This window comes from Pyxicephalus adspersus, chromosome 11 (assembly GCF_032062135.1).
Source record: "Pyxicephalus adspersus chromosome 11, UCB_Pads_2.0, whole genome shotgun sequence".
NCBI classification, from domain to species: Eukaryota; Metazoa; Chordata; class Amphibia; order Anura; family Pyxicephalidae; genus Pyxicephalus; species Pyxicephalus adspersus.
This window is the reverse complement of record NC_092868.1, coordinates 59757435-59778263: the sequence shown is the minus strand read 5'-3', so window position 1 is coordinate 59778263 and position 20829 is coordinate 59757435. Positions and strand designations below refer to the sequence as shown.

At 41.3% G+C, this 20829-nt stretch overlaps 1 protein-coding gene across 3 annotated transcripts in view; it reads right to left on the bottom strand.

Annotated features, from left to right (window-relative positions):
• Nucleotides 1-20829, bottom strand: part of FLI1 (Fli-1 proto-oncogene, ETS transcription factor) — a 64151-nt gene that overhangs the window by 12032 nt on the left and 31290 nt on the right. For all 3 annotated transcript variants that reach the window (XM_072425513.1, XM_072425511.1, XM_072425512.1), the window contains exons 3-5: nucleotides 15719-15867; nucleotides 14518-14721; nucleotides 11509-11577 (exon numbers count right to left, since the gene is read on the bottom strand). In XM_072425513.1, the coding sequence (XP_072281614.1) occupies nucleotides 11509-11577; nucleotides 14518-14721; nucleotides 15719-15867 (422 nt within the window). The remainder of the gene's footprint in view (nucleotides 1-11508; nucleotides 11578-14517; nucleotides 14722-15718; nucleotides 15868-20829) is intronic.

Genomic DNA, 20829 nt, shown 5'->3' with positions numbered 1-20829 from the left:
ATGGACTTTGTACAGCACTGCGTAATGTCAGTGCTATATATATACTGTGTAATAACATTAATAATAATGCATTGCGGAGATGTACAGAATATGTAACATACAGGCCTCTCTAAGGTGCCAAGATCCTCCTGATATAAATAGGTTGAAGCTCATGGCATTAGGTCCAGCTTTGCGTACGATTTTTCACTCACAGCTGTAATTCTTAAAGCAAGGATATACGACGGCGCCGAAGCTGCTAGGAAAAGGTTTGTGGAAAAGGAGAAAGACTCAAATACCTCAAAATTTCAAATAGAAAAAAAAATCTCCTGTGGCCCTGAAAAAGCCCTTCCAAGTTGTTTTTAGAGCAGAAAAGAAAAGCGAATGGCCTTTAAGTTTTTTGTAGGCTTAATAAAATCGTGGTCCTTTCACTGGAAGAAAGGGATAGATAATGGTTACTTAGAACGTGTCCCAGACAGCCTGTCAGGTTTAATTCCACATGTTGGAGTCCGACTCTGGGACAGGCAGAGTTGGGAGGCTCCCTTGTGAGTTCAGTTTCCTGCCTCCCCCCCAACTTTAACACAACCGGTCTTTGTTTCCAACTTCCCGTGAAAAAACACAGTGGCCAGCCGCTGAGGTGGGTCAGAGAGAGAAATCAGACAAAACATTAGCAGTGGAATTTCAAAAGAAAACAAATAAAAAAAATGAGAATGAAAAAAGTGAACTTTTACCGGTTTGTGTAAGTTGAAGTCACGGACTGGACAGGTAAAGGACAGAATCCATGTAGAGAAAATCCGCTGGGGGTTGGGAACTTTTCAACATGAATTTGTTCCTTGGTTATATTTACCATTACCATGACCTGCACATGGCCGACACAGCTGTATAACATCAGATTATATGTTATTTTATCAGGAATACTCTGATTCCTGTCACATGTACATTGAGAATATTGCTGCCGTGTTACAAAATGTAGAGAGCAGAAGAGAAACACCGACACACCATAATGCATGGAATTAGGATTGCACGGTGGGAATATTAAAGATGCCGGTCTATGCATGAGCAAGATTGGGCCAAGCACTGGGATAATAATATTATGGGGAACAGTTCGTCTTGTTACAAAAGACATAAGTCCATCAAGTCCAACCATTAGGGAAATAAACATATCCCAGATATAAAACCTTATGGACAGTTGATCCAGAATAGGGCAAAAAACCCCGGGTACAATTTGCTCCAACAGGGGAAAACAATTCCTTCCTGATTCCACATCGGATGTTTCCTGGATCAGCAGTCTCTGTTATCATTACTATAAATATTTAATACCCAGTTATATTCTCTGCTTCTAGAGAAGCATCTACTTAAAAGTGGATATAAACCCTAAGTGACATTTGGTTTGTTCTGCTCATTGTGTACTTAACCCAAATCTTATGTTTTTTAAAGTATCTCCTACCTCTCATCCTTATCTAACCCATTCTGGATATTTTGTATAGAAAGCAAAACTCACCAAAGTCTACAGGTTAGGTCAGGGTTTCTCAACTTTCTTAACATGGGGGAACCTTTAAATAACTTTCAGGCCTTCAGGGACCCCCCCACTGATAACTGGAACACGGCCAGAGATTGGAAGGACGAAATCTGAATACAGGGAATCCTTGTGAGCCGGTGACAATATACCCCTGGCATTTTCAACCTTTTTATCACAGGGAACCCTTGAAATAACTTTCAGGTCTTCAGGGCCCCCCTTCTATAATTATAATGTCCACAGATAACCGTACATTAGTATGGTGGTCAGTGGGAAGATTTCCTCTTACATTGCTGGCCATTGGGAAGAATGTCACCCTTACAGATAGCCAAATGATCATTGGGGTCACTTACACTGACCTGAGAGGTACAAATTGCTCAAGGAACCCATAATGCAGCGAAGAGAAGAATTGGGGCCAAAGCGTCACGTGACCATGACTTTAGCTGAGCAGGTTTTATATTTTTTTAAGTCAGTTATCATTCCAATTCACCCCAATAGTGTTTAATAGGGATGATGTTGGAGCTCTGTGTAGGACACTTGAATTCCTCACATATTGCCCCTTCTTTCCCTATGGCCATTAAATCGGAGTTGTCCCCCTATAATATTCTCCAAATATTTAGAAAGGCGTTCTACAAGGTTTTGGGGGGGCATCTGTTGGTCTCTGTGCCCATTTGTAAGGTCAGGTACTGATGGTGGGGATTTCTCCCTATTGGTGAGTCTGGTACTGATGATGGGGATTTGCCCCCTATTGGTGAGGTCAGGTACTGACGGTGGGGATTTGCCCCTATTGGTGAGGTCAGGTACTGATGATGGGGATTTGCCCCCCATTGGTGAGGTCAGGTACTGATGGTGGGGATTTGCCCCCCATTGGTGAGGTCAGGTACTGATGCCAGAGATCTGCCCCCATTTGTGAAGTCAGGTACTGATAGTGGGGATTTGCCCCCTATTGGTCAGGTCAGGTACTGATGGTGGGGATTTGCCCCACTGGTCAGGTAAGGTACTGATAGTGGGCATTTGCCACCCATTGGTGATGTAAGGTACTGATGTTGGATGAGAAGACCTGGCTCACCATTCCAATTTCCTCCAAAGGCATTCAATAGGTTGAGGTCAGAGCTCTGTGCAGGACACTCGAGTTCCTCCTCTCCTCACCAAACTGGTGACCCCATGTCTTCATGGAGCTGGCTTTGTACCCCGGGGGACAGTCATGGGGGGAACAGAAAAGAGTCTGTACCAAACTGTGATTGCAAGGCTGGAAGAGCCCAATTGTCTACAATGTATGATGGAGGATTACCAGGACCGTTCACTGGGGACACCTTAACCCCATCATTCGGAGGAGGGTCCATGCACTGTTGGCTATGTAATATAATTCTGACCTGACCTGTACAGGGACAGCGGGAATCCGATCCTCAATGTGCTCTATAAAGCATCATATACTTTGAATTAGTCCTAGAACTATGGTCCGTATATAATGTTGGCTTGCCATGGAATAGGCCGCCGATAACTGATCTGATCTCACAGATTTTTATATCCTGTTTTTGCACAGCAAGTGTCTTGTAATATTAGTAAACTTTTTGGAAAATGTTTTTTAAATTTGAAAAAAGTTTGGCTAATGCTGATAACTACAGTTTTTTTTAGAACGTTGTTCCCTATGTCGGACATTGCATGAAATGTAGAGCCCCCCCCCCACACATTTACACCTTTCATTAGCCCTGTGAATTGCGTTGTACATTCTGATCTCTCTCTGCTGAGACCTCATAGTAAAACTAGAACCAGAAGCCGAGTTTACAGACCATGATTAAACCTTTCAAAGCAAAGTGTATAATTGAAGGTTTCCTTGATGAAAATAAGCCTCTATCCAAACATTTAGCACGCCTAGGTTCTTTTGGTTGAGTCACTGGGCCGTGAAATCTGTTATTTAGCTGGCATATGCAGGCAAGAATGTAAGCAACCAAAAGTGGTGCTTCCACCCACTCATAACCTGGCCTGCCAAACCTCAAGATATTGATAGAACAGGTACAGTGCAAACAGCGGCCTACGGAATGCTAACTCTGGTGCCGAGAGTCATTTCCAGGGTAAAAATAACACGTACCATTACTACAGAATGACCTCACCTTTTCCTACCGCTCCTACACATACAGGGCGTCTGTGTTACCCCGGCCTCGGTCGGCTTGTGTGAACTGCAGCAGGCTCTGGTATAACAACGCTGCAGAGGGCAGCCAAATCCAGCATTTCTTTACCAGTGCCCCTGTATGTGGCAGGATGAGGAACATGTCCATTGCATTTGCTGAGTCAACATTTCAGGTAGCACAGAATCGGGAGGATGGGGGGAGTGGGTGATATCAGGGACATTGTTTGCAGAACAAAACTACCAGCTGTTATGAAAGTTGTTAACTCTAACAATGAACTTCTCTTTTTTGATAACTTTTATTATTAATAAACAGGATTTACATAGCGCCAACATATTAGGCAGCGCTGTACTTTAAATAGGGGTTGAAAATGACAGACAGATACAGACAGTAACACAGGAGGAGGGGAGGACCCTGCCCAGAAGAGCTTACAATCTAGGAGGTGGGGGAAGTATCACACAATAGGATATGGAGTGGTGGGTGAGTGGTGACGGTTTAGGAGACAAAAGACGGGTAGGTGAGGGTGAAGCGTTGGGTTCTGAATAGGACGAGGAGACCATTCCAGAGAGTCAGGGAAGCTCTAGAAAAGTCTTGGAGCCATGCGTGTGATGAGGTTATGAGTGAGGAAGTCATTAGTAGGTCATTGGAGGAGCAAAGAGAGCAGCTACCAGGGTAACTTTTAGTCTGTGTGTATTCCAGTGAAAATGTTTTCTTATATCTCTGCACAATTGCTGAACTAGTGAACACTGATTATAGTGAACAGAGCAGTGGAAACGGCAACAAAAAACGTTTAGATTAAAAGCATTTTATGTCTCATGCTCATCACATGTTCCGCATGTCATGGTGTTGTATGATCACATGTTCTGTATTTCTACTTTACCATCATTTCACAAAACATAGGTGTGCCAGGAATCATGTGACCAGGCAATGAGGGTATGGTAATGACTTTCCATTTGTCTATCATTTCCCTTCTCCTCTTTAATTCTCACATTATTCCTCCGTTTGTGGTTAATAGGTTGTATTGTAATTCCTCTTTAATAATTCATTTTATATATATAGCATCCTTTCGAACAAAGCTGAGGAGCACCTGTCAGTCATTTGCTGCACAGAGAGGAATGGAAATAAATGCACCAGGACCGGGGTGGGTCAGGGGGAGACTGAGTAGAGTTAGGAAACAAAGCAAGCGGCTGTGTGACACGTGCAGGTTTTTAGGCTTAATTTGACTGAGCTGAAGGGACCTCTTTATAGCCGCCATCAAAGCCAAGCCTAGAAAATGTGCTAGATGACAGGCCTTTGTGTTGCTAATGCACCTTGATTCACACAGTGGGGCTTCTACACAGCCAGGTAGTAAAGACGCCTGGAGAGAGCCGCAGTGTGCTGGTACTTGAGATCAGGGGCCCATTATGTGAGAGACAAAAGCTGCACCTGCAGGCGGCCAAGTGAGATTTACAGGATCTGCTTGCTCGCCTTCATCCTCGAATTAACCCTCACCGGCCTGGGTGGCACAGATCAGTTCTGCTTACAAATGCTGCAAAACTGAGAGCCAACCCAATAAACCCAATTACTAAAATCTCATATAAGCTTCAACCTGTTCATGTCATTATTTTGTTTACAACCTTTCTGGGTCTGTAACTTTTTATTAAAAGAAGATCCTGCCACAAAGCTCCTTGTTCAGGCTTTTCCTGTAATTAGGTGACAACAGTATGTTCCTATTTCCTAGTTGTGACCCTTTGCATATTAACCCTTGCAGGTGGTACTTGTCTGGGATATATTGCAGCAAAAAAAATGTTTATCCATTTAGGATTTCAATCTGCCTTGCGCTATTCTGGATGTCAAGTCAGTTTGCTAAAGCATTATGTCTTATATATTTGTCATGTGCAATGTGATATATGTGATAAGTTGACAACACATTGGGAAAAAGAGACCGCATGTTGTCACCCTATAACAGGAAATTGCTTAGGAGATCTTAATGGTACAAATTTAATTTTGTAAATGAAAGATTTATAAATATTAAAATGGCCTTACCATGTTACATTGATATAAAATATTAGTGACTGGGTCTGAATCTACTTCAAGGCCTCTTTTTATAACCCAAACAGACAGATTGTGCCAGAAGTTATGCATGAAGTGGACTCTTTATCCGTCTTTACTACCAAGGTGTATAAACAGCCCATTACTACTGTGATTTCCTAGCGGACCACCTCTGTCTGGCTGGGACACCCTCACGTTGGCACCGTTGTGCATTCTGAGAACACAGTACAAGTCTGAAGATATTTTCACAAGCTTGGCTCTTTCTGTCACTTCTACTGCTGGCAAAATCATTAGGCTGCCTCCCAGAAGGCTCCTCAGACAACGGATATTCGGCTGTTTACTATCGCTGAGGTTACTTCTATACCCACACCGGTGGTGGCTCGGTGTATGTGAAGTCCGGGATAGATAATGTTTTAGATGGTAAATGGAGTTTTTATTATAAATATTCCATCTGTGTCCAAGGCAGATACTAAATAATCTGATGAAATCAATTAAACGAGAGAAGAAAAAATTCAAAAGGTAACTGACAAAGCCAAGGCAAAGGGTCCCCAATAGCCAGCTTTGTACTGCAAAATGTACCAGAGAGACACATGGACGCTTCCATTACCAATACCATTCTGAAGATGCTCATTGTTCTTCTTGTATAAGGACCTGTGAGGCTCAGCAAAGTCTGACCTGGATTATTTGTCAGACATCTTTCTTTGCATGCTATTTCTTGCTAAGGACAGGGATTTTAGTTCTATCTGAATGCATGTAGCTGACTTGAATGGAAATGCAGCGTTGGACGTGTTTTGAATCCTAATAAACTGTAACATAATAATGCATACTGCATCCAAATAAACATAACATAATATAAAGCAGCTATGTATTGCTCAATAAAAGTACATGAATATTGCTGACCTGCGTCCAAACACACGCTCCATCAAAACACAGGAAAACATGGCGTAAACACATGAACCATAACAGTCACAAACCAAGACAGCCAGGAAACCATCAAAACCATTGAAAATTGCTTGGGGATTATTACTATTATTACACAGTATTTATATAGCACTAGCTGTCTCTCAAAGGAGCTTACAATCTAATGTCCCTACCATAGTCATATATGTCTTTAATACAGTCTAAGGTAAATTTTGGGGGGAAGCCAATTAATCTAACTGGATGTTTGTGGAATGTGGGAGGAAACCCACACAAACACGGGGAGAACCTGCAAACTCCATGCAGATGTTGTCCTGGCCACCAACATATTACGCAGCGCTGTACATTAACCGGGTTTTAAAAGACAGACAGATACAGACAGTGACACAGAGGAGGAGGGGAGGACCCTGCCCAGATGAGTTTACATTGTCACAGGTTCTTCTATTTTGGATTTATTGGTGGTCTTTGGATAAATATACATGAATTTTCTGCACCATAAATTTAATATTATATTTGTGATGAAATTGAAGGGAGTCTATAAAGCACTTGGTAGGTATATGGCAGTAGGTAGCTCTATGGCACTTGGTAGCTATACGACACTAGGTAGCTTTTTAGCACTAGATAGCTCTATGGTACTAAGTAGCTCTATGGCTCTAGGTAGCTCTTTGGCTCTGGGTAGCTCTATGGCACTCGGTAGCTCTATGTCTCTGGGTAGCTCTGTGGCGCTAGGTAGCTCTTTGGCTCTAGGTAGCTTTATGGCGCTAGGTATCTCTATGGCTCTGGGTGCTCTTTGGCAATAGGTAGCTCTATGGCACTAAGTAGCTATATGGCACTAGGTAGCTATCTGGCACTAGGTGGCTGTATGGTACTTAGTAGCTATATGGCTCTAGGTAGCTATTTGGCACTAGGTAGCTCTATGGTGCTAGGTAGCTCTATGGCTCTAGGTAGTTCTATGGCACTATGTAGCTCTTTGGTTTTAGGTAGCTATATGGCTCTAGGTAGTTCTATGGCACTAGGTAGCTCTTTGGCTCTAGGTAGCTATATGGCTCTAGGTAGTTCTATGATACTAAGTAGCTATATAGCTCTAGGTAGCTCTATGGCACTAAGTAGCTATTTGGCACTAGGTAGCTCTATGGTGGTAGGTAGCTCTATGGCTCTAGGTAGCTCTATGGCTCTAGGTAGCTCTTTGGCTCTAGGTGGCTCTTTGGTTCCAGGTAGCTTTATGACGCTAGGTAGCTCTTTGGCTCCAGGTAGCTTTATGGCGCTAGGTAGCTCTATGTCTCTGGGTAGCTCTTTGGCAATAGGTAGCTCTATGGCACTAAGTAGCTATATGGCGCTAGGTAGCTGTTTGGCTTTAGGTAGTTCTATGGCTCAAGGTTGCTCTTTGGCTCTAGGTAGCTATATGGCACTAAGTAGCTCTTTGGCTCTAGGTAGCTATATGGTGCTAAGTAGCTATATGACTGTAGGTAGTTCTATGGCACTATGTAGCTCTTTGGCTCTAGGTAGCTATATGGCTCTAGGTAGTTCTATGATACTAAGTAGCTATATAGCTCTAGGTAGCTCTATGGCACTAAGTAGCTATTTGGCACTAGGTAGCTCTATGGTGGTAAGTAGCTCTATGGCTCTAGGTAGCTCTATGGCTCTAGGTAGCTCTTTGGCTCTAGGTAGCTCTTTGGTTCCAGGTAGCTTTATGGCGCTAGGTAGCTCTATGGCTCCAGGTAGCTTTATGGCGCTAGGTAGCTCTATGGCTCTAGGTAGCTCTTTGGCTCTAGGTAGCTCTTTGGCTCTAGGTGGCTCTTTGGTTCCAGGTAGCTTTATGGCGCTAGGTAGCTCTATGGCTCTGGGTAGCTCTTTGGCAATAGGTAGCTCTATGGCACTAAGTAGCTATATGGCGCTAGGTAGCTGTTTGGCTTTAGGTAGTTCTATGGCTCAATGTTGCTCTTTGGCTCCAGGTAGCTATATGGCACTAAGTAGCTCTTTGGCTCTAGGTAGCTATATGGTGCTAAGTAGCTATATGGCAGTAGTCAGCCAGGGCTTTAGCGTTATGGAAAGAGCACAGAGGCAAAGTTTTAGTCTGCTGGCTCTAATCTCCAATAACAGAAGTAGAACTATCCATTGATGCAGCCAGCAATAAGTCCGGCCGGGGCTGTGATGTGTGAGAATAAATACTCTCCTGCGGTAACACAAAGCTGGGCAGTTTGTAGAAACACTTTTTTTTTAAAGCGCTTCAACCCTGGCACGCCATGTAAATGGCACAAAACTCCTTTTATAATAAGGACAGGCCATAGAAAACCCGAGGAGGTCTGTATGAGGTTACAACAAAATGACTTCATCCAGTAGGAGAAAGAACTGCAAGGCAGACATGTGTAACCAATCAAAGCCTTTTATTTTACAACATTTACCCAACAAAAAAAACAAATTGTACAACAAACTGTGCATTGCCCCCTTTCAGCAGGACCAGTCTGAATATATGGAAAGCCGGTTTCTTTCACTTTTAAATGGTGCAGATTTTTCTGATAATTTGGTATTCCTGACATACAACTTCATATTTTACTGTATGAAACAAGTTTATTTTTTTGAAGGTGTTGCTGTTTTTTCAGGCCAGGCTAATGCTATTAATGCAGTTCTGTAGCTCCCTTGGGGATCAGCAGCGCTCTGTACAGCCGCACAGAACCAGACATCTTGTGATGTCACCATTCCTCCCCCAGCCGCAAGTCTGTGCTCCATTCCAGGGAAAAGTTACCTCTACAAACAAAGCTGCACTGTCAGACTGCACTGATCCATCAGAGATGGCATCACACCATGCAAGCGGCAATCACATGACTGTACAAATCTATGCAAAGCGTCCACCGCAAAGGTCCAACCTTACCAACCAAAAGTGCAACTTTAAACCAAAATTAAATCCAGTATTACTGGATAAAAAATTGTAACATTTTGTATAGTTGGTGTGACTACATGAGAGCTATCTCTATGCTATCTTCCCACAATCCTCTGCAGGGCAGAAATCAGGGGGCAGGCTCAGTACTTTGAGGCAGTTGGGCTCTTTTATATTACATTGTGTTGTTGATCTAGCTTCTATCATGAGCCGAGTGGTCTTATGGTACGGTAAACATCTGAAGGGTCTATATCTATAGAATAGTGCATGATTCCTGTTGGATGCAGAAAAGTGCCAGATGCCTCTGGGCTGGGGAAAGTGCATGATTCCTCTGCAATAGGAAAAGTACAGGAATTCTTGGGCTGGGGAAATCTTTAAGATGCCTCTGGGCCATGAAGAAGTGCAGAATTCCTTTGGGGGAGTGAAAGGTAGAAAATGCCTTTGGTTGGGGAGAAAGGCAGAATGCCTGTGGGCTGGAGAAAAGTGCAAGATACCTCTGGGCCAACAGGAGTTGCAAAATGCCTCTGAATACAAAGCTCCCATGAAACATTACAGTTTGCATCCTAAAGTTCAGTTCAGTTCAGTTGAAATTAAAGTTCAGTTCACACTGATACATATGTGTGTGTTACTGCATGTTAAATGATTTAACAAGCACCTAAACTTTTACACTCACTGCCATGGGTTTGCGGTAGCACACAATAAATGTGGATGATGCAGGTGACACCATAAAGTTTGTAATAACTGGCACTTTAATACATAAGTTACATTATAAAAGTATTGTACAACTCAATAGATTGCCCCATATCGACCAACCGTTACTTTAACAAACAGTTGAGATTGTGCACACAGCGATGAGGAAATTGCATATTTTGTTGGTATTAATGTCTGGGCATCTACCCAGTCTCCTAAAAACAAATCAATCCCCAACAAAAATGCAATGCAGGGCAAATGCAGCAATTTTACTGCACTTTGTGTTCAGAAGCCTGCGTTTGTGTAGCATCGACTGCGCATGAACCACTAAACTGGCCACACATGTTGAAATCTGGCTGTATGTTCTCTTTCATAACCCCCTGATATTTAGTAACAACAAATACACTGTGAGTTTATTTATTATACTAATAGGTATTTCCTCACACTATAGGGCCATGTTTTCAGCCTTTTCATGCGTTAACACAACTCGGTTCAATGCATAATATATACCAATGACTGGCACCCCAGCTCACATATAAACCAGTAGAGCAGCACTACAGAGCAGCACAAGGCATGGGTGCTCTGTGTGTTGCATTTCCTAAAAGTAACAAAATTAAAGGTGTAAGAAATCCTTGAGGATTGTATGAAACAAGCAATCCTGCCACTGGAGACAACTTCACGATCTCTACAAGACCACTGACCTTCCTATAGAGTGGATTTTTCCCTAAATGGGCCAGTGAGATTGTTAATAATATTATTACACAGTATTTATATAGCGCCGACATGTTACACAGCGCTGTACAAAGTCCATAGTCATGTCACTACCTGTCACTCAAAGGAGCTCATAATCCAATGTCCCTACCATAGTCATATGTCTTTACCACAGTCTAAGGTCAATTTTAGGGGGAAGCCAATTACCATAACTGCATGTTTTTGGGATGTGGGAGGAACCCGGAGTACCCGGAGGAAACCCATACAAACACAGGGAGAACATGCAAACTCCATGCAGATAGTGTCCTGGCCAAGATTCCAACCTGGGACCCAGCACTGCAAAGGCCAAGACCTGCAGAGAAATGGGATTTACATGATTGCCTCACCTCTAGCCTAACATGTCTGTTCAGGATGTAAATGACCCTGGCTGATGGCTGTACCCGGAGGAAACTTACGCAGACACGGAGAGAACATGCAATAGCCATAGGGCTAATCTCTAAACCACCATCTTGTCCGATGTTCAAACACCAACATTTACATTTTTCCAGTGTTGGGTCTGAGTCCATTACCTGAATAATTGTGCTGCTGATGAGATTTTGTATATTTCCTCCATACTATCCTGTTATAAAACCTAACATTTTGGATAATACAGTAGATGTACTGACCTTCTTTAGGGGTCCCTCGTGATGATTGCTCTGTGTGTGAAGGTGCAGTGTACGCCAGTGAAGAGCTGCCTGGAAGAAGAAGAAATAATATTAGTATATTCCGAGCAATCACACTGGATGGAAAAATGTTTTTTTATCAGCACACAATACCAACAATATATCTCTTAGATTGTAAATTCTCCTGGCCTGTGTCATTGCTTGTAGCTGTCTGTCATTTGCAACCCCTATTTATTTGTACAGCACTACAAAATATGTTGGCGCTATTTAAATACAGGATTGGAAACATTTGCTAACAAATAGCAAATGACTTTTAAAAAGTCCATTCCAGGTTTTCTGGATAACCCAGCTTCACTGATGAAAGTGTATCCTTTCCAGCCTTGGAGAGCTTTTATAAATCAGGGTCATGGTTTGGGGTGACCATGAAACCTTTGGGTTACGCAGGTGACACAAAGTCCTTAGATGAGATGTCTATATCAGAGTAAATGGTAATCTGGTGTCTGTGCTCCCCACAGGAGGATTCACTCTTAAATGATTAACATTTTTCACACTTGGTCTATGTCTGTGAATGTTTGTGTTCTCCCTCTATGTTTTCTCTTCTCGGGCTCTTCTTACTGTCTGCCTGACTCGGCTTGTATCAGTTTCCCAGCTTCTGAGTGTGCAGTGTGTGAGGTCTGACATGGCGAGAGCAGCAATTGTCACACTTCCGGTGACCTCCGACCCCACCAACAGAAGCAGAAGGTTCAGATTAGGCCAGGGTAAGCTTAATAAATGGGCAAATATAAACCTTTAGCATGCAGAATTATAATTACATATAAACCTTATTGGCATGACATTTAAGGGCTATTTATAAACCAGTGAATCTGACATTCACTGATACATTTCTTGGTGGAGAATCATCCAGGTCCATATGTTTCAATGGCAGTAAATATTGGTCCACCAGGGAACTTTTTAGATTAATTGCTTTAAAAATAAAACCTTTAGTGTATACTGTGCATTGTAAATGCCTCCTATTCTTTAAAAATAATGCTGTCATATTTTTTCCTTCTTCCAGTGATCAACCCAGAATTTTTTTAAGCCTGGTGGGAAGAAATTGTAGGTGGGTGGCAGCCTCTGTATTGTGACCAAACTCTTTACTAACCACCCAAAAACAGCCGGGTGGGTGCTAAAAAGTGCCGGGTGGTGTGCCCTGCTAAAAGGGCCCGGGGAGACCCCTGTCCTTTGTTACATCTCAGTGCTGCTACAGCCTCTATGCAGCCATTTCCTGTCTATATGCATTCCAGCAAAGGCTGCCTGGCTTTTCTTAGGGTTAATATTCTGATGGTGACAACACTGGACCATGACCAAGTAATATGTTTAGTAAAGGTCACCTATGGTCTCCTTAGGAAGCCAGTATGGCAGGGTGACAACAAGGAGCACAGTTGGGGGATATGAAGACTGTTGTCATCATATAGGAGGAAGTGACTGGAAAAGAGCCATCTTGATGGGATCATCTGGGTTTTGTCTTATTGAAAGTTAGAGATTTAAATATTTTGTAAATTAGAAGAGTTTAGAGGGACCTGAATGGTTTTTCACATCTGGCCTAAGCCTAGCCATGACCACCCCTTTAGATACAAAACCTGCTAATTGTTAAGTTATAAGTTACCTCCCCCCAGCATTGGAGCATTTGCAGGTGACATACAGGTAGTTTATTATGGTGCAGGTATGTATGGAGCTGTATTATTATATCCCAACATCTAAACACTAGAGATATGGGTGAGCTTGCCACATGTGCAGAGCTGGCTGGTTCACAAAGGGTTAATCTGTGCATAAGGTACCAGCAGACCTGGCTGCCACTGTTCTATGACCCCAGTTTGACGCAGGTCAGAGGTCAGGAGCAGTTGTGCGTACAGGAGATTGGTCAGATTGGTGGCACATGGGATGCAGATGTGTGCCGTGTCCTGGGGAAATAAGAGGCGGACACAGAGGTTTCCTGTTCTCCTTGTGTGTGCAGACTGAGCTACGTACAAAGAGCAAAGGTGGCGCGCAGACAGGAGGAGGAAGGTGCTGCCAATTTGTGAGGAGTGTGATTGTCCCTGCTTGCTTGTCATGGAATGGATGAAACGTGGCTAACCTAAGTTATTAAAGATGGAAGCTCTCAGAATTCCCTATTCTACAATAAAGCCTGGAGACGGGATCTGAGGCACCCTGAAATCTTGCACCTTTAGTACCTTAGGTTATCCAGTATGGTGGGAATGCATTTTCTTATGATGATGGCACAAATGTTCCTACTATGATATTGGAAGTGATGGGTATATGTGCTGGTAACTTCCTGTGCACCGAAGTGAAATCTTAAACAATATTATCAGCTTTTCATGCTCCTGTGAACTACACAGGACCATCGCCCTAGGTAATGCTGAGGGGAAACAGGAGGTGTTTGTAGTCCAAATTAGCAGAACAGCCCAGGATGACAACACCGCAGCCATCACAGGACTAGCTAGATGCAATATATCATATATTTAGGTTTAGGAAGGCTTATTTCTTCAATTGATATTCTTTGTTTAACTTTGAAAAGGTTCAGTGTCTGTAACAGATTGGAGTGCTATAGAAAATAAAAATATAATGACTCCAATAAGCACAGGTTGGGTCTACCATTATTAATTACAATTAGATCAGACATCTACAAATGCTCTGAAAAGGGACAAAGCACATACTTCCAGCCACATGGACCCATAGCATGGACTTCTAATTATTGTGGTAGCTTTCCAAACAAAAACAAATATTTGGAGATTGATTAATAAAGTTATCTAATTATTTAGAACAAAATATACGTCTATAAAGAGGGACAAATGGTGAGTTAGGAGGGACAGAATGATTTGTTCTAAATCATTTAGGAGATCTAGGAGTGTGCCGTAAAGGTTTCTGTGACCAGGATATCTTGCTATGATTCGTCCTGTGATTACGCTTCCATTGCTGAAGATCTACAAGAAGCTGTCTGGGGGAATCTATGACAATGGATGAGGTGACACTCACTTTCCCTGAGGTAGGTGAGATGAGAAAGTAGAACCTCCGTGTTATACAGAGATGTGCTGCGTAGGAAATCCTCCTTTGTCATTTTGCAGAGATCCTTTCCATCCAGGTTCTGGAAGAGGGATGAGTCAATGTCTATCAATCCATATTCCTTAATGGCCCAGTCCAACCACTGCCGTACGTGATCCTGACTCCACAATGTGGGATCTGTGCAGGATAAAGAGCAAAGTCAATAATCTTATATTCCAATCTCCAGATGTAACTCATAAATGAAACTTTCTTCTGTTATGATGATATAATGTGTGATCATAGTAAAGGCCAAAGCAGAGTAGAGCTAACAAGGGTTGGACCTTCTAAGAGATCCTATATTATTATACTTATGAAAAATGACATTGTTCCAAGGATTCTAGGAGATACATACAACAATAATGGTTTGGAATTTTAACCTCTGGCTGTTAGGACTGGCATGGTCCTACAACAAGAAGTCATTTGGCAAATGTTCTTAATAGGACACCTCTGGATGTTTTGGGATTTGCATAATTCAGGTTTAAACAAAACTGAACACATGCATGTCATGTGCTAGTAAATCTATATTAAATGAACAAAGCACTGGAAGCCGACATGTTTCGGAGGTCATGCTTTCCCTTCCCCAGGGCTGATCACTTGTCCATCATAAAAAAAAACTGTGTTTCAGAGTAATTAAATAATAAATTCCACTTTTAGGTAGCCCACAAGTGTAAATGCTATATTTATTTTTATTAGTGTCTCCATATTGGTGGAATATTGGCCTGACCAAGATCCAGACCGGATTCAGCACTTGCACTAAAAGCAAAAATAAAAAACCCTTTTGGCTGGGTATGAGCTTTAAATATAACATGAATGGCTTACAAGATAAGGGATGACTGTATAATCAATTAATATATAACAGATCTACCTTGTAATCTTATATGTGAATGCAGACAAACATCTGTACAAAGTCTCATCCCATTCCCAGCAGGAGCTTATAATAAAATGGCTCTGCTATTTACTCGGCGTGCTTCCATAGCTGTGAGGCAGGGGGGTCACTGATTATTTCCCAAACTGGATCTAACATTAGATTTGTTTTTTTTTCTATTAAATGCAGTATTCTAGATAATGTGTAACACTTCCAGGTAATGATGACTTATTATAGATAACAGCCCCCCTCCTTGGAGAGAAGACTTACCTGCCGGTACAATGACTCTTCTCTCATTCGTCGTCATGTTTGGCGGAGGAGCGCCCTTCTCATCCATAAAGGTGTTGTATGTCATTCCATTATTCTCCGACCCAATCAATTTGCTGCATTTGTTAATGCTGCAGTCCACCGGAGATTCCCTAGGAAACATAACAGACACAATTAATTACTGAAGATATAAAGAAATCTCATTTTTACAGATTTTTACAGATCTGCCCATACACAAGTGTGACCAACTCTGTCCATCATTTCAATGGAATTCCTGGATTAGCATTAAATTAGCTGATTGGGAATGTATTTGATTGGGAATCTACTTTTTTCATCATGTTGATTGTTTTTTTTACAATCAGATTATTTATAGACTTTATGTTTATTTATATATATATATATATATATATATATATATATATATATATTATTATTATTAATCATAATATATATATTATATATACTTTTGGTTTATTTGACTTTAACTTTTGGAGTTTTCGGCCCTCAAGTTATTCCAAGGTTTATTTATATATATATATATATATATATATATATATATATATATATATTATTATTATTAATCATAATATATATATTATATATACTTTTGGTTTATTTGACTTTAACTTTTGGAGTTTTCGGCCCTCAAGTTATTCCAAGGGTTAGTTAAAAACAAATAGAAATATCCAAATACATTCATGATAAACATACTTACTGAATACAATTACTCCTTATAACAATGCAGCAATAAAATTAGAAGAACCTTTTCCCTATACCGCATTCATCATATATTTTCACTTTCTTGGATTCTAGATAAAGAGATTCAATTGATTACTGATTGTTAACTCAAGCTGAACAATATAGAAAAGCCAGGGGAATGAAATTGACATAAGAAAAAGGATGGCATGAGCGGCCTTGCTGGGGAGGTGAATACATAGTGGTTAAAGCACAGGGGTAGGAAGGAGTCTTAGGGGGCTAAGTAGATCACATGGGGTGAACAGTAAAAAGAAATGAAATTGGGGGGGAAGTAGGATGAGGACATTCCAGTTAGAAGATGTGGGCTGGCTTTCCTCCCTCCCTGGTGTGGGCAATTTAGGGTCCTTGGGGGCGGTATGGTAGTGACGGTCACAACGGTAAGAGGACCTGTTTTAGCTGTAGCACCTCCCAAAGTAGTGCTGGTGAAAGTGGTGGGAGAGGTTCAGGAAGCCAAGGATCTTCCAGATCGGTCGTGTTCCCTGGGAGGGGTGCACCTGGGAGGATCAGACCCAAATTGGGTGTTTTTGCTGAAGTCACACCTGCACCTGCAATCAGGAAGGGGGTGACAATAGTTTAAAGATGGCAAATGTTGTGGAAAATTATTGACATGAATGTTTTGAAGGTAAGTATTGTGTTTAATGGCCAATTCCTTCCAAACAGTAGTCTGGAAGTTTTCTTTGGTGATGAGGGGGTATGGAAGAATAAAGGCAGGAAAAGTTGTATAGGTGAGGCGACATCAGCGCTGTCTGGTGATGTGTTTCTGTTCATATCCATTCAGCAGGTTTTCTATTGATATATGTGGGATCCTGACATACAGAAATGCTTTCCACAGGATCTGTAGTGTAAATATGACTTATAGGCTGCAATCATCATTGGCTTTAGTTTTTATTTCCTTGAACCCTGTAACACTGTGTAGTCACCCGATAACAAGATAGTCCTAGTGTTTAAATGGGAGACAAATGAAATCCCAACTCCACCGAACACTTTATAAGCAAGGAAAGTTATTGCTTTTATTTCCTTTTGCAATAATATGAATAAAAGCTGACCATTACAAGCCAAAGAGTCTGTATTATAGTTTTTTCCAACCGCTGTAATTGGATATTTATTGGACAAAAAATAAAAATAAAGGTGTGAAAAATAAAGAATGAAATCATTACACTCTTAGATTGTAAGCTCTTCTGGCAGGGATTCTCTCCTCCTCCTGTGTTTGTATCTGTCTGTCATTTGCAACCCCTATTTAATGTACAGCGCTGCGTAATATGTTGGTGCTATAATAATACTGCATAATAATAATAATCATTACAGATATCAGAGTCATACAGAGCCGCTCGCCATTCCCTTTTTACAATTGGTGTATTTGGACCCTGCGAGTTGCATTTATCTGACGGTTATGAATTTCAACACAGAACAAATTTCAAAACGAGTCACATGACAAAAGTCACACCGCTATTTTCCAAATCTGAATGATGTAATCTTTAAATATAAGCTGGCCTATGGGTGTGACACCCCAGATGTGAGTAATTTAGTGGCCCTTCTCTCCTACTATGCCATGCATTTTACATAATATTTGGCACATTACATGTCTGCAACACACACCCAGCCATAAACAACCTCTTTTATTTGGAGTTTTGTTTAAATTTAGAATTGATGGCTTTACAGGCGTCTGTTTGGCAGCCGGCAGTCAACAAAGGCTGTGCTTGAAACATTCCTAGAAAGGGGATTTACAAAGGTGTCAGTTTTATCCATTTAAAATTTGCATTGGCTGCAAATGTATGTGCAAGAGTTAAATTAAAAAAATACAAAAACTACATCCACCTAAAGTAAACAGTCCACACTACAGGGCTGTGATCAGAATACGACCCTCCGGAGGTTTTTCAGGCTGCAGAGGAATTCTTTACAAGCTGTGCAGGAATTCTTTTTTAAAACAAATGTGCAAATTTTGGTAAATCACAAACCTGCTCAGCTAAAAATGAAATCCAAAAACAAAGAGTCCTAACATTGTGGCAACCAAAAGCAACCAGCAAACCAGCATTTAAACATTGCAAAATACAAGGTGACTTTAATAGAAAATAGTTACACATTATCACTTCTATCACAAATCCATGATCCAGAGCTTTATTCCTGATATGAGAGCAATGGGCACAAATCCCCTTATATCAGCAGCAATACAATGATGGAGAATTATATGGCAGATATGGTCCCGCTGGTCCAGCCATTGTCACTGCAAGTTGTGAACACCATGGCATAAAGGAACTTCAGCAACGATTTATTGATTTACTTACAGCACCAGCATTTTACATAATATTTTACTGAGCACACATCCATTTTAATTTTTCAAAAGAGCTTGCAATCTACTGTCAACAACACAGCTAAAGCGACACTATTGTATCAGGCAGTGTTTAGACTGGAAGGAGAACTTTTGGGTAACTGAAATGATAAATCCTTGCTTTCTTCATAAACCATGACAATGGCTATCCAACACTTTTGGGACAGTGTGTCCCCTGCTGTGTGCAGTGGTTCCTTCCACCAATTCCTAAGCCACCCAAAAAATATTTGTAACGTATGGGACAGCAGCGGGGGGGGGGGGGGGGGGGGGCTCGCATTATCTGGCACACTTAGAATGCCAAACAGCAGCCGTGGTCTAGCTCATAAGCAGAATGAAAGTTGAACTTGTTATCTGATAGAAAAGGTAAGTATTCATGTTTCTCTTTTAAAGGGTTACTTTCGGGACAAATCTACTATTCCACACATATGGCAATGACGCGCTCAAAGCTTAACAGATCACCATTCCAGCAAAAATGGAATTGCAATTGTGAAGACATTTGGGGGATATGATCACCCTATATTAATATATAAATGGTCCATATAGAGAACGCTCTAAAAGGTCATTACAAAAGGCAAGGGGGCGCTCTGTGTCTGGAGGAAAAGAAGTTTAAGCTCCGGATAAGGAAGGGATTCTTCACTGTAAGGTCTGTGAAAATGTGGAATCGGCTCCCTCAGGAAGTAGTTTCAGCAACTACTATAGATTGCTTTATGAAAAAGCTGGATGATTTCTAGAAGCACAGAATAGTGCTTACAGTAAAGATAACAGTAAAGATAACAGAGACTGCTGATCCAGGGAACATCCGATTGCCTCATGGAATCAGGAAGGAAGTTTTTTCCCCTGTTGCAAATTTTCCCCTGAGCAAATTGTACCAGGGGATTTTTTTGCCTTCCTCTGGATTAGCTATGTCCATAGGGTTTTATCTGGGATATTTTTATTTCCCTAGTGGTTGGACTTGATGGATTTATGTCTTTTTTAAACTTATCTATGTAACTATTGTATGTCAGCTGACCAGCAGCCGCACATGTCTGTTTCTGTGCATGACCATTCACTCTCTATAGCTGGACAAACAATATTGGTGCCAGGCACTTGTGGCATTACAGAATTATTGTCATCTTTTTAAATTGCTGGACAGTTTTGAAATGAACGTTTATGTGATGAGGGTTCATAAATCATTTGTTTGAATAACATTTATCTAGGGGCCCTAACTCCTGCCTAGCCAGTGACCAGGTCATGTACACACAGCCAAATATTTTAACAAAATTTGTAGAAACAGGTGAACACTATACAACCTAGAAGTGTACAAATTCCATGCAGATAGTTTCTCTTCATGCACTAAAATTGTGGTAACAAAACATTCCCCGAGTACATAACATGCTCAAGTATAGCGCCGGTGGTTTTTGTCTCTTCTATGAGGGGAATTATGAATACGTCTTGTTGCATCAGCCTTGCACTCTGTTTTTCTCTAGCAGGGTCAGAGTTCCCAGCACTCCTCAGGGGTATTTTGTAGCAGTGACTTGTATCTGGTAATGGAGCCTCTCTGCAGCTAGAGAGATGAGGGATTTCTCTCTGTAATATGTTTCTCATCTCTCCAGAGGGTTAACAGTTCATCCGTAATTTTTTCCGAATGTCTGTGCTAGACTGCCGAATCTGCACAACGGGCTGGAGATGTTGACTAACATGTGTTTGAATTTAAGTTTTCATCTTTTGGCTACTGTTTTTCCAGGCATCCGACCAAAGATCTCGTGTCAATCCCCGGAGGGGTTATGGAAGAGCCATTCTCAGGGTGTACAGGAGGCACAATTATACAATCACATTGTACATGGAAGCGGTTAAGGTTAATATCACTTGGCACACACAATACATATGAAGTCCTCTGTAAGATTACATTTGGCTTGTTCTCGGGCACGCTTCCACTTTATTCTTACAGTATGTGGCCTACATATTTATATATTTATATGATTTGGACATCTTAAAAAGAAAGAACTTTTTTTTTACTTATATAGAAATGTTGAAATAAAACATTTTCGGGATG